Raw genomic sequence first — 15253 nt, forward strand, 5'->3', positions numbered from 1 at the left:
AGTAATTTTATTTTTTTGAAATAGGAAGTGGCTAATAGCTCATGTATAATGATTTACATATCACTTTTTAAAAAAAATTAAACAGAGGAACATGAATACCATAATACCTGGGTAGCTATCAAGAATATTCTTGCTTTTGTTTTGTGAGGATTAAACAAACAAACAAACAAGTAAAATCTTCAAATAGAACATAATACATTGTAAGCATTCAAGAAAACAGCTATTATTATTCTTGCTCCTTTTTTTTGGTATCTCCATAAATTCCCAAATATTCCCTAGAGAGGTGGATTGAAAAAAACTCTTTCTTATTAACTTCTTTTCTCGAAATTTGCCCTCACTACCAAATTTTCCCTGAAGCAAGTTAAAGCTCTAACTAGAAAACAACATTCAAGTCTTTTTTTTTTACAGAATTTTACAACCAAATTTAGCTTAAGTAATGCATAATTCATTTTAAAATGTTTATATTTGGTCTAAGATAGAAAGTCAGTTACTAGCTGTAGTGATATTAATTATATAAAAAATTACACTTATCTTTCCATTTAGTCTTTTATTGCTAAATCAAATTATTTATTTGTTTAAGTAAATCTGTCTTCTTACTGATGAGAATCAAATACCTTAAGATTAATTGTTTTAAAAATGCTTTTGAATTTTAAATATTTTGTAACCTAACATACAAAATAGACATGGCACTGACAGACCTTAGCAAGACAAAAACATCTACTCCCATCAAAAAATGGGAAGAAGAAATGAACACTTTGTCAAAGAAGAAATACAAATGGCCAAAAGGCACATGAAAAAGTGCTCCACATCACTAATCATCAGAAGATGCAAATCAAAACAACTATGAAGTACCATCTCATGCCACAGAGATTGGCACACATCACAAAGAATGAGAACAAGCAGTGTTGGCAGGAATGCGGAGAATAAGAAACTTATTTATTGCTGGTGGGAATGCTGTCTAGTCCAGCCTACATGGAAAACAATATGGAGATTCTTCAAAAAACTGGAAATTGAGCTTCCTTATGATCCAGCTATACCACTCCTAGGAACACAAAAATACAATTCATAAAACCCTTTCTCACACCTATATTCATTGCAGCGCTATTTACAATAGCCAGACACTGGAAACAACCAAGATGCCCTTTTGTGACTCCACCCCAGATTTACATGTAACTACCTGCAAGACCTGCCCATTCCTAGAGGGGTCTTGGGAAGGTTAGATAAGGCCTTTGACAGAAGGGATTAAAGAATTTGCCAGCAGGGAGTCAGAGGAAAGATGGCTGAAAGAAGTTAAGACGCAGAGCAAGCTAAGAATGGCGTGTGCTTAAATGGTTATAATATAGGACACACATGTGGGTCAGGGCCAATAAAGATGGTATCTCTCTGGAAGCCTCCCTGTGAGTGAGTTCTATACCCGCTGCTTTCCTGGACCCAGATACCCGCCAGCTGAAGGGGGTTGCAGAGCCACGTGGCCTGGGATGGCAGAGAAAGGTCCCTCCATGTGTCCACCACCATCCAAACCCATCCTAAGGGCTGTAACTCTACACCTGGCACCCTGAATGTGGATTTGAATCCTGGACCCAAGAAAACAGCAATTATGGTGAGATTTGTGCTCTTTAGTTTGATTTTGGCTCTTTTCAGATGGAGTCAGCCCAAAGGGTTTGGCCACGTGCAGCCATGTTCAAAGATGGCCGTGACTCCTTCTGAGGACAAAAATATCAGTAAAACAGGGGAAGTGAAAACTTGTGTCACTCCCACCTGAAGCCCAGGAATGAGACTTTGTTACAAGAAAAAAAAAAAAAAAAAAAAAAAAACTCGGACTCCTCAAAGACTGATAAAAAGCCTAGATTGGAAATGGAGAAAAAAGACTGTATTAAAAAAAGGACTGATTTTCTGAGAATGACCTTCAGCTTGAATTTGGACTTTGGCTTTGAAAATGTCAGACTGGACTTTTAGTTTAAATCATTTTGAACTCTACAACCAGACGCGCCTGATGCATGGCCAAAGCGACAAAGAGCTACACTTCTAAATTCTGCCCGCTTGCAGAGACAGCAGCTGTAGCTGGTATCACTCTTCAGCAATTCAGGCTGATTTCACTGTTGCTGGCAGCTGGGTGGGGCAGAGATGCAACTAAGCACCCTAGCTGCAGAGGACAAGCTTCTGCTCAGACCAGAGGCAGCAGCGCTGCGAAACAGTAACAGCGAATACAGCCCCAAAGTAGCTGCAGGACTTGGGACCACATGGTCAGCAAAAAAATGGCTCAAGCAAACCTGCCTGCAGGGGGCTTAGACTCCCTGGCAGTGAAACCACATGGTGAGAGCAGTGTAGGACAAGCTCAGTGTCTGCACATTTGATTTCAGGTGAAGAAATTTCACAATTGGTGTTGGTCATGGGAAAAAATTAGGTAGTAGTGTAAAAAATTTTAAAAAGGGGGAGTAATACAGCCTAGCCCAAATAAAAGATCTGCTTTCTAACCACCTACATCTAACTTTATTTTGATTAAGTCATTTTCTTTGTGATTTAAATGTGCTTTATTGTTTTCCATAGTTAACGTTTCCATTGGTATAATGTTTTACTGTGTATTTTAATGTATTAGTCTGTTTTCAAAATGTATGTTCTGTATTTATGCTTTTGTGCTTGTGTGTAGGGAAGGTTAATAGGAACAAAAAGTTCCCCCAAATAGTTTAAAGGTATAGGAACAAAAAGAAGTTCTAGGATAGTGCTTGGTAAAAAGCATTGAAAAAAGAAATTTTTTAAAGTTACAGGTGTATGGTATATTTTGAAGAAATGTTATGTTTTTGAAAAGGGCTGGTATGTTAATTTTCACTTTATTATATTGTTGCTTTGGAAATATTACCCACCTTTGGCTAAAGGTAGAGTCAGGATTACAAAACCTTCATTTACATTTCAGAGAAGGGGGGAGATGTGACTCCACCCCGGATTTATGTGTAACTACCTGCAAGACCTGCCCATTCCTGAGAGGGGTCTTGGGAAGGTTAGATAAGGCCTTTGACCAAAGGGATTAAGGAATTTGCCAGCATGGAGATCAGAGGAAAGATGGCTGAAAGAAAAAAGACACAGAGCAAGCTAAGAATGGCGTGTGCTTAAATGGTTATGATATAGGCCACACACTTGGCCCAGGGCCAATAAAGATGTTATCTCTCTGGAAGCCTCCCTGTGAGTGAGTTCTATACCCGCTGCTTTCCTGGACCCAGATACCCGCCAGCTGAAGGGGGTTGCAGAGCCACATGGCCTGGAATGGCAGAGAAAGGTCCCTCCATGTGTCCACCACCCTCCAAGCCCATCCTAAGGGCTGTAACTCTACACCCTTTAACAGAGAAATGGCTAAAAAAAAACTGTGGTATATATACACAATGCAATATTATGTAGTCATAGGAGAGATGAAGTCATGAAATTTTCCTATAAATGGATGTATAGGGAATCTATTATGCTAAGTAAAATAAGTCAGAGGGAGAGAGATAGACACAGAATAGTCTCACTCATCTATGTTTTTTAAAAGTAAATACATTATTGTAATAAGCCCAAAGACAATAGAGTTAAGGGCCAGAAGGACTGGCTCACAATATGAAGCTCACCACAAAGAGTGGTGACTGCTGTTAGGGAAATAACTACCCTAACAACTAGCATGACAATGTTAATAAATGAGAGAAGTAGAATGCCTGTCTCGAATACAACAGGGGAGAAGGAGGGAGATTGGGGGTGGGAATATTGCACTGGTGAAGGCGTGTGTTCTGAAACCCAACTACAATCACGTTTTTATTTATGGTGCTTAAATAAATATTTAAAAATAATATATTTAATAGAACATGATTTAATATAGTAAATGTGACCATTCTTTAATTCCACTATATACAGTACCTTCTATAAGAATAGGTATTGTCGATGGAGATAGAATTAAGTTTTGTGGGGCTGGAGAGAGAGCATGGAGGTAAGGCATTTGCCTTTCATGCAGAAGGACAGTGGTTCAAATCCCGGCATCCCATATGGTCCCCTGTGCCTGCCAGGGGTGATTTCTGAGCATAGAGCCAGGAGTAACCGCTGAGTGCTGCTGGGTGTGACCAAAAACCAAAATAAAATAAAATAAATTAAATAATTTAGGTTTTTGATGCTTGGATATAAATTTCTAGGAGGAATCTCTGAAAGTGAAAAACCTTAGATACCTACCACAATATTCTCAAGCTTGTAAAAACTCAGGACTCAGTAAGGTTAAACATAAGGTCCAGAGTTGGGTCCCTAGAACTTATGCCCCTTCAGCAGTGCTGTGGTATTGTCCTGTTGTGTCCTAGCACCACTGGGCCCTAGAAGTTTAAAAATCAAGGCACTTAGAATACAGACTTTTTGCAGTGGCAACTAATTCCCGATTTTACAAACAGATACTCCAAACTTGTCTCCTTCAGACAGAACATATAATTTTGACCAAGCCACATAGCTTATAGTGCATCTTTCAATTATGCTACATTATATTTTTTAAAAAATTATCATTTGTCTAATAATTATTTTATGTGTTTTGTTTTTGTGCATGCGTTTTGTTTTTGTTTTATGCCTAGTGATACTCAGATCTTACTCATTGTATGTACATTTAGGGGTCACTCCCAACAGGATCCAGGGGACCATATGTGGTACTGGAATCCAATCTGGATTTCCTGCATGCAAAGCAAGCTGCAAGCCCATTGTACCATTTTATCCAACCCCAAACCTATTCATCTAAATTGCTTGTATTTAATTATTGGCAAAATGATGTCTTCTTCAAAATTCAACTCAAAATCTTCTCATCTATGTCTTTCTTTTTTTTCACCTTTAGGCAGTATAAGTGATATGTAATATTTCAATTGTTGGGCTAAAGAAATATTACAGATGGTAGAATGCTTGCTTTGCATGTGGCCAATCTAGGTTCAATTCTCTGCATCCAATAACCTGAGCACCTCCAGAAATAATTCCTAAGTGCAGAGCCAATAATAATCCCAGAGCATCATGCTTGTGGCCTAACAGTAAAAACAAACAAACAAACAAATTTCCAATGTTGAAATATAACAAAATTTATATGCCTACATTTCCCTTTTTATACATTATCAAATTTTTATGCATCGTATTCTAATATTACATTGCCAAAGTTTTTACATTTACATTTTTTGTCATTGTCATCCCATTGCTGTGCAAATGAATGCCCATACTAAAATGTATTCCACATTCCCAAGCAATTTTTAGATGACAGAATTTTTCGCAGTCTTTGATTCATTTTCTTTATCATTTTGGTTACTGAAATTTGTAAAGGAGATTTCTTGTTTTTGCTTTTGTCTAACCCAACAAGATTTCATTAGTCCTTGCTTATTTGAGAATATTATTCTGTAGCATCCATGTGAAACCAGATTGTATTTAGGTATAGAATTCATCCATCATATTTTTGTCTCAGAATTCTAAAAAGACAACAAGGAAGCTGTGAGACATGATCACACTAAAATAAGTCAATGGGTACTTCTGTTAATATTTTGTTCGGTTATGCGCTAATCATATACCAGAAAAACTTGTCTTTATTTGCAAACATCTGACTTCTATTTAATCTTTTAATTATATTTTCTATTTACATGTGCTCTAAACTTCTTATTTAGTAAGCTTGTAATTGTTTGACTTCCTTTATCTACCATAACTGAGTTCTCAATATTTTACAATATAACACCCTCAAACCGGAATAACACATTACTGACAGGGCATTTTTTAGGTTGTAATATGTTTGAGTAATATACATTCTGCTTTTGCTGAAGTTTGTAATATAGTCTATTTTTGTTTGTTTGTTTTGGGCCACACCCAGTGGGTTTGTTTTGGGCCACACACTCAGGGGTTACTCCTGACTATGCACTCAGAAATCTCTCCTGGCTTGGAGGACCATATGGGACGCCTGGGGGATAGAACCACGGTCCATCCTAGGTCAGTGGCATGCAAGGCAAATGCCCTACCACTGCGTCACTGCTCGGGTCCTGTAACATAGTTTATTTTTATACATAGTGTTATATTTTTTTTTTTTTTGGTTTTTGGGTCACACCCGGCAGTGCTCAGGGGTTATTCCTGGCTCCAGGCTCAGAAATTGCTCCTGGCAGGCACGGGGGACCATATGGGGCGCCGGGATCCGAACCGATGACCTCCTGCATGAAAGGCAAACGCCTTACCTCCATGCTATCTCTCCGGCCCCACATAGTGTTATTTTTAACACACCTTCCTCCTACATTTTTTCAATGCTCTTCATATCTTCTAATATTTACTTGTTGTCTTATCTCTATTTACTTTTAGGTCACATTTTTTTCTTTTAAAAATATCTATTTCACTCCCCCTTGTTCAGTGAAAGCATAAAGAAATTTTTTTTGCAAAATTTCTATATCTTTATGTATATATTTATGTCCTTCTAAAAGTACTTTGATTTTTTTTTTTTGGTTTCTGATTTTTGGGCCACTCTTGGTGGCACTCAGGTGTTACTCCTGGCTCTGCACTCAGAAATTGATCTAGGAACCATATGGATGCTGGGGATCAAAACTGGGACTTTGAATTCTTTGAATATAAAATGTTTCATTCTTTTGATATTTTTAGTCACATTTGTGCAAACATAGGTTGTGTTCTGGTTCCCTCAGCTTATCATTCACCTTTACACATTATCAGCGATTTATTTTAATAAAAGAAAAATATGGAAATGAACAGGTATTTGGCTTGTAACAACAGACTTATTATATTTGAATTCTTTATTACCAAATTTCTTTGTTTTCTATCTAGATAAAATCTTTCTATAGCATATGGTATCCCCAAAGCAAAGGTCCTATAAGTGGTGATTTAATGTTTATTATTTGTCAGTACAAACACAACAATAATAATTTTATTTTTCTTCAAATTTATGCAAGCACTAAATAAATTTTTCAGATGTCTCTCTGGTCATGTGTCACCTACATCTATGCTTTGCTTATGACACAGAGTGGTATATATTTGCTTTCAATGTCTTCCTCTCCATCTGATCTAAGTCCCACGATATTTGATATTGGCTATAATTCACTGACAGTATTTAGGGATTTTTTAGTATTTCCAAATTTCAATGAAAATAAGATTTTATAATCTTAACTTTAAACTGCTGTGTTCATCAAATTTCTGGAAGACAGTAAAAGCAGGATAAAATAAATATGCCTTTATTCCACCATGTTTTACAGTAAATCTTTCTACTCAAATTGTGTGACAAGAGAATATATTAGGTATTTTAGTCTCACATGTGTCAATCATAAATCTTTTACAGAATCTTATTCAAAAATGAGACTCTGTAAGTTACAGATATCTAACACCTATTTTCCATATCTCTTTCAAATCATAGACATGCTTTAAGTATTTCTGATCCTTTAAAAACTACATTTTAGGATCAGAGAGATAATACAGAGGTTAAGGCCTTTCATGTGTCCTTCCATGGTTTGACTTTTATCACCTCATGAGACTCTAAGTACCACTGTGAGCTTAAGAGTGGAACCTCACATCACTCACAGGAATGACAGCTAACAACACTTTCTCCAAATTTACATTTTTAGGGAAATATGGTAATTTGTAAAAATTTAGGAACATTCATGTATAAGAGAGTTTAAACCAGATACAATTTCATGACCATGTAGCCTGGATATTTTATCCTTAAATGAGTAATACTTAAATTTTAACATCTCTAAATGGAAGCATGGTTAATAATTGGTGATGTGATAATTTAATGACTAGCATGCATAATGCACATGATCATTAAAATAATGGTGCATAACTTGCCTTTCTCTTCCTTCCACGTTTCTACAGGTCTCCATTTACTCCATTTATAATTTATTTTCTTATCTCCAGTCAATATATTTCCTAACTCAAAGAATATTGAAGCATTATGAGAGATATTATTTGAAATAATACTTCTGTTCAAATGGGAAAAAAGAGCAAGATATTGTAGAGTCAAGAAAGATATTGCTTATAATTTAGTTTTTTTTTAAATGAAATAAAGAATAAGGTTTAGAAAACCAATTTATATCAGTTGTTGGGCAATACCATTCACATGCAACTCTCCTTACATCCTTCCCAAATTAGCTACTCTGACGACATAGCTTTTTCATTCATGTTCTCTAGAGTATTATCTGCAATATTTCTTGTTATAACATGGTATTTCTGTGCACTTCTTATTTGGCCTAGAGTGTGAGGTCCTTGAGGGCAGAAATGCTGTGTTATCATTGTTTCCATAGCATCATGGAACACAGAACTTGCTGACTGAGTTATTTTTCAATCAAAATACTTTGGTCAGCTGACATATGATTACTCATAGTTTGAAATAAATCACTTTATCCATTTATTTGAAAAGTATGTGTGTTTATACATATGTTTAGAAGAGAGAGACTGATCCGATACTGGTTTAAAGAAAAATATGACCTTGAGATCAGAGCTAGAGATCAGTGGATAGGCACCTACTTACCTTGTCCAAAATAAAGACTCATTTCAGAAGCAAACTGGTATCTTTTAAATTTTTGCTTCCACATTCTTCAACACCACATTTATAGGGCTTTCTTAACTTTTCTTATGTTGCTATGTGCATAAGAGCAGTGGTCTATTTTCAAGCCTCCTTCTCTGAACTATATTTTGCCTGATGGAAACTTTCAATATATCTCACCTTGGTATTTCCTGCTTCCTTTAGACTCTTGTCCTATTATGATCCTCAACCTTGAGATTGCTTGCCAGCCTACTCTATTCCTTTATTATCATGTTGGCTATTTATTTATTTACTTATTTATTTATTTTTGATCAAAGTGGATTACAAATCTTTTCACAGTAATATTTTAGGTACATAGTGATATTGGATCTGGGGCATTCCCACCACCAATATTGTCCTCCCTACACCCCTGTTCCCAGCATTCCCCTCCCCCCCCCAGACTGCTAGTATTGGTGGCCCACTCTGTGTCTAGTATGTTGTAAACTGGGTGTTGACTCTGTTCTTGGCTTTGGATTTGGTGCTTAATTTTGATCCTTTTATTTCTACATAATGTTCATCTGACTGTTTGGTCTGGTTACCCTCCATTATTTCCCCTTCCATTAGTGGGGCGAAACAAGATGGTTCAAGTTGTGTGGTTCTGCTTGAAGGAAAGATAAAAATAAATAATAATAGTAATAAAATGGGGCAAAAATCAAACAAGCAAAAAACAATGAGAGGAGTCCTTCTAGAGAATATATCTATCAGGTTAAGAGCAGGGAAGGAGAAGGAAGAAAAACATAACAACAATACAAAAAATAAATAAATAAATAAAATAAAAGATTAAAAAATCAAACAGAAAACTCTAAAGGCACCAGGGCAATATAGGCAGCAACCATACAATAACAAGGGTCCTGAAATAAAAACAAAACAAAGCCCATAAGAAAAAAAAAAAACAGCAACATACAACAACGCTATGACAACTAAAAAAAAAAATTTTTTTTTAAATTTGATTTGTGCTTCTCTTTTTTTTCCTTTGCATAGGCACAGTAAATGTTGGGGAGATTTGAAAGGGAATTCCCTTGGTCTTGCTTCTGTTTTCTTTTCTCCCTTAACTCCACTTGTATTGGTTCTGCTTGATACAAAAACTTACATGAAAAAGTCTTACCTGGGGGGCTGGTAGGTGGCACTAGAGGTAAGGTGCCTGCCTTTCCTGCACTAGCCTTGGACGGACCGCGGTTCGATCCCCCAGTTTCCCATATGGTCCCCCAAGCCAGGAGGAACATCTGAGCGCATAGCCAGGAGTAACCCCTGAGCGTCACCTGATGTGGCCCCAAAAACAAAAAAAAAGTCTTACCTGGAATAATAGCTCAGGTCAAAAGCAGGGCACAGAGGGGAATGGAGCCTGACACTCTCACTCCCAAAAGCACCAGCAATAAAATATAACACCATGTCTTCTTGCAAAGGCATACTAAAGAAGGGGAAATAGTACATATAGAAACAAGCTCTTATCTACTAGGGCTAAGAACTTATACACTTTACAATACAGGGGCACCTCCCACCTTGAACATATGTCATGTGGTCCCAACTTAGTCTCCAGATGATTGGACAGTGACCGTCCAACCCTGTACCCAAGATCTCAGTATTAGAACCGATACAGCCACAGCTCCAGAAACCAATCTCCCTCTGAGACATTCCTAATACTGCTCTGACACCAGCATATGCCGGTTTTTAGATGACATCCTGACAACGAGGAAATGGCAACAATTTGGTCTAAGACAGGTAGTCTTACCTCACCTCCTAAAGATAAGATGAAATCAGAAGACATGTCATCCTTTAATTCGTACAAAAGTCAAGTTTGCTATCTACAAAAGACTGTCTCTGATAACCATGGCTGGGTAGAACTCATCCCAGGACCAATAAAAAGAATCCTAGTCTAGGCCCTGGCCTATGAAAGGTACAACAACCAAGATCTCTAAAAATATTCCAGAGATCTGAATGAAACAAATGCAACCTAGCAGATCATTGGGAAACAATGAAAGACTTGATCCTAGATTTCGTCCTAGGATCGAAGCAAAACCAAGAGCACCAATTACAGAAGACTGATTAAAACAGTTGTGATGGAACACAACTCCAAGAACTGTAAGAAAGACTTCATCCTAGCTCTATCCTTTGTCCTGTGTATATTGGCTATTTCTTATAGTCTCCTCCAGTACTGGTTTCTACATGTTCTGGACCCCAGATATTTGTAGCTTCTAGTTTATTTCTGGCTTTATACCTCACATCTTGAGCAAATTTTAAATAAACTATTATCATAAATAACATTTACTTCTTTTAGGGGGGGCAGATATTAGAAACTTAACACAAAATAGTTCTAGGTTAGAGATGATACTCCTTAGAATCTAGAATGCATTGCTTGCCTTAAGAGGTCCTGTTGGAATATGGGCAAAGGGTCTCTAACACTGAATGAAGGGTGAAATATTGCTTGTCTGTGGAATTCAATACACAAAGTCAGATAGGTCATTAGAATTGGCAACATTTGGGTGGGAATGGGAGAGGATGGGGCTGAATTGAAAGCCAGGCAGATTTTCCCAATTACTATTGATTCAAACATGACATAATATGGGAGGAAAGTCTGCAGAGAACAAAAGAATTGGAAGTAGAGAAAATTATGGAGATACAGAAAACATGTCTGGGGATAAAACCTAAATTAAATAAACTCTCTCCAGCTGCTTTTGACTTGGTGCCAGCTGCTGAGTAAGAAGGAGACTTTTTTAGGGCCTGGCTAATATCTTGACACCTGGACATTCTTTCAACTGAATTTCACTTTCATAGAAGTGTTTAGCTCTACTCTCATGAATCCCTATGTGATATGAAAATATAAAATGAAGAAGGACCAAGAACAAGGCCATTTGTGGTTATTTTTATATAGTTAAAAGGTTTTGGTTATTTTTTCCCAGTCTAACATCCAAGGCCAATATAAAATTGTCTCATGGTAATTTAACTCATTTTGCTGAAGAGGATTCTTTAGTTCTACATCATTAGGCAGCTGCCACATCAAGGGAAGTCAGCCAGGTCATCAGCAGCTTATTTGGCCTGTGAACAGTCTACAGACACATCAAATTCAGACTTCTACAAGGAGACATATTTGAATCAACACCCCAAATTAGTGTACAGTAATACCTGTCAAATTTACAGAAACCTAAATCTTTGAGGACTTGTGCACAATGACGATTAATTCCCAAGAAAGCCAAAGAAAACATTTAGAAGCCTTGAAAAAAGACATGGGTTATTTTTTACTCACAAAAGTGGACCAGTTAGACAGAGGGCTGGTCCAGAAATTTTACCTCTTCACACTTTTAGGATTATATATGAAAGCATTCAAAGACAAGCAGCTGAGTGCTATACCTTCCTGTTAAAGAGGCTCAGAAGCTACTATCCTTTTCATCATATAACCCCCGACTCTCCAATATGCACACTGGTATCAAACATTATTTTTCTCCATGGTGCTGAAAAGTTTCTCTTCAAACTTAATATCAACACATTTCTTCCTCTTTCATAGCAGTTTTGCTAGTGTTTTCAAATTTTTCTGAAAATGATGCCTTCATTGCATGCATGGTTCAAATACAAGGTACAGTTAAGTTTTCTATTCATGGGCACAAATAATATTTGGGGGAATTTTCAGGGGCTATCTTGGCAGTGGTCAGGACTTACTTCTCACTCTGTGCTCAGAGATCATTTTGAGTGGTGCTGTGTAGACTTTCTTTGGTGCTGAGACTTCCACATGCAAAGCAAGCACCTTTCCTCCTATACTATGGGGAAAACACCAATGGACTCTAACAGTCTAAGAGCACCATTGTCTCAAATCAAAATAGCCATATGAGATTTAATCTTTTTGTAAAAGAAATGGGTGCATATACACTGTGTATGAGAGAGGAAAACACTTCTTCTCTAAAAAATTCTAATGTAAAGATTTTTGTTTGTTTAAAAGTATTACTTTTAGCTTTCAGAATTTGTTATGCTAAAAAAAGCATTGGGGAAATACTATCTCAAGTTAGTTAAAGTAAAATCTAAAGGAAGATTATAAAAGTAACAAAAGCATACATCTTGCCACCTAATTTTCCATTTGCTAAAAAAGTTTGAAATTATTTTCTATAAAGGATACTTGCAGCAACAATAATCACTATAGAATTATTATTTGTTTATCTTAAACATGAATAATCTACTCTGGACAATATTAAGAGTGCATGGATATTCCACAACAACTTTCCACCATTACTAACATTTTATATATAATTTGCTTATATTTTATGGTCACTATTGGTAAATTAATTACAATGAACTGTAATTCTATTTGTTGCATTTGGTGCCACACCTGTCAGTATTCAGGGTTTACTACTGGTGGGTTTCCAAAGGAAAACATATGCAGTGCAAGACACTAAACTCAGGTCAGATATGTGCAAGGCAAATGTCTTAACCACTACTAAATTCTGATCCCTATAATTAATTTTATTATTCTTGTAATTTTTGTTTGAGAGTTATACCAGTGGTACTCAGGGGCATCACTCCTGGTAGGATTCAGGGACCATATGGGTAAAAGGAACTGAGCAAGTCAAGTACCCTACGCACTATATTTTTGTTTTGATCTCTTTATGATAGTATTATAATTAATGATAACCATTCTTTTACATTAATAATAAGGAAAATTTAGGTAATTTAGATTTGCTTTGTTTTCCCTACACTCCTTTCCTATACCAGAAAATCATTCAGGATGGCATGTGACATTTAAAGCAATTTGTCCTCAGGCTTCTCTTGGTTTGACAATTTCTATAATTTATCATTGATTGAAATTAAATTTCAAGAACTTTCTCCTTGTAACCTCATATTTAGTAATTTATCTCTGGAAGTTCGTTTTATTTTACTTATTTTAAGTTATAACCATCATCTCTGTTATCACACAAATTATCTTATGTATATAATATGAATTTCTTCAAGGTGACTTTGTTGTACTCTCACTATTGTTTTCTGCATGTCTCCACTTTGTGTCACTGAAAGACTATTCCAGATTCATCACATTTTTCCGTGTGTGTGTGTGTGTGTGTGTGTGTGTGTGTGTGTGTGTGTGTTTTGGGTTTGGGCCACACTTGGAAATGCTCAGGGGTTACTCTTGGCTCTGCACTCAGCAATTGCTCTTGGCAGGTTTGGGGACTATATGCGAGGCAGGGGATCAAACTCGGGTCTGTCCCATGTTAGAAGCATGCAAGGCAAACACCCTACTACTGTATTATCAATCTGGCCCCACACATTTTCCTAATTCAAGACTTTGAAACAGACATTTATCTGCTAAATCTGAATCTTTTAAGTAGGTGCATACTTGGAAACAAATATCTAAAGGATCAGCATTCTTTTTACTACTGGGAAGTTATTAGTGCTTAGTAGCAGACTCAAAAATATATGGTAGCATTTTAATCTATCTATCTATATATAATTATATATATGATTCCTATTTCCATGTATATTAAATCCATAAGTTTATATTGAATCATCTGATTTTAATCCAAGATTACACATTCTCCTTAGTTTTACATCCACTGCTCTTTTTATTTATTTGAAAGTTCTTTCTGACATGAAACATGACTTTAATTATAATATGATTAAATTTACTTATTTATTCAATGCTACAATGCAGCTAAAGAATTAGCAGAATTGCTAATCCATTTGACTGTGAATGACAAATTTATTCAAGATTTGCATGTAGTTCTTTCATTTAGATTTATAATATTTAGTTTAAATACTGTTTTTGAAGGTTATTTAATTCTTTTCTTCCTTGCCCATGTTACTGTGTTGTTTTTTTTTGGCTTAATTTTCAATATGGTGAAGTTTATTTGTTATTGTTTTGATTATTGGAGTGTCCAACCTTTCACAAAAATACTAGCTATAAGCAGGTAATTTCTGTATTTCTTTGTCACTATAAATTATTTTATAGGAAATAAAGATATATAAATCTCTCTACATAGCACATGATTATCATTATTGTAAATGTCTCATCTCAATGAAGTTTGCATGAACAAAGTTTTATCTGATCAGAATATAGAGAGAAATTATACTGATATGTACTCTTTTAGTCTTAGTAATTTAATCACATTTCTTTTTATTTTTTAATTTTTTATTCAAATAATTGTGATGTATAAACTTAGTGAGTTTTACAAACTAGTTGAATTTTAGGCAGATACTATTTCAACACCAATCGCCACGAGTGTCTATTCCCACAATCAGTGTTCCCATACTCCACCTCCTATTTCCAGCCCTGTGTCCCACCTTGAAAGGCACATTACAAAGTTTTGTAGTCATAGCTTATATCTCATATTATTGTTGTTTCATCTGTGCTTTAGGTTTTCAAATCACCAATATAACCAAAGCCACAATCTCTGTTCCCCCACTAATACCCTTTCTAATTCTCTTCCTGCCTTGATTTCTTTCCTTCTCTGTCCTCCCTAAAATCTGGGGTAAAGGATTATCTAGATATTTACCCTTTTACTACATTACATTTCCTTTTTCAGTTATTTTTATAATCCACAAATAAGTGAGAACATCCTGTGTTTGGTGAAAAGCTGAAAGTATTTCCTCTGAGATTAGGTGCAAGGGCAGTATATCCATTGTCTCTACTTTTATTCATTACAGTGTTAAAAGTCCTGGCTACAACAATCAGCCTAGAAAACAAATGAAAGGTATCCACATTGGAAGAAAAGTCAATCATCACTATTTACAGATAATGTGATAATATACAGA

The 15253-nt window shown here is 36.0% G+C and overlaps 1 protein-coding gene across 1 annotated transcript in view; it reads right to left on the bottom strand.

Annotated features, from left to right (window-relative positions):
* Positions 1–2093: 2093 nt before the first annotated feature.
* LOC126004250 (intraflagellar transport protein 81 homolog) overlaps positions 2094–15253 on the bottom strand; it is a 32784-nt gene continuing 19624 nt past the window's right edge. The window contains 1 exon segment of the mRNA XM_049770713.1: positions 2094–2184. Within this exon segment, the coding sequence (XP_049626670.1) occupies positions 2094–2184 (91 nt within the window).

The sequence above is a fragment of the Suncus etruscus genome, chromosome 3 (genome assembly GCF_024139225.1).
Source record: "Suncus etruscus isolate mSunEtr1 chromosome 3, mSunEtr1.pri.cur, whole genome shotgun sequence".
Taxonomy (NCBI): Eukaryota; Metazoa; Chordata; class Mammalia; order Eulipotyphla; family Soricidae; genus Suncus; species Suncus etruscus.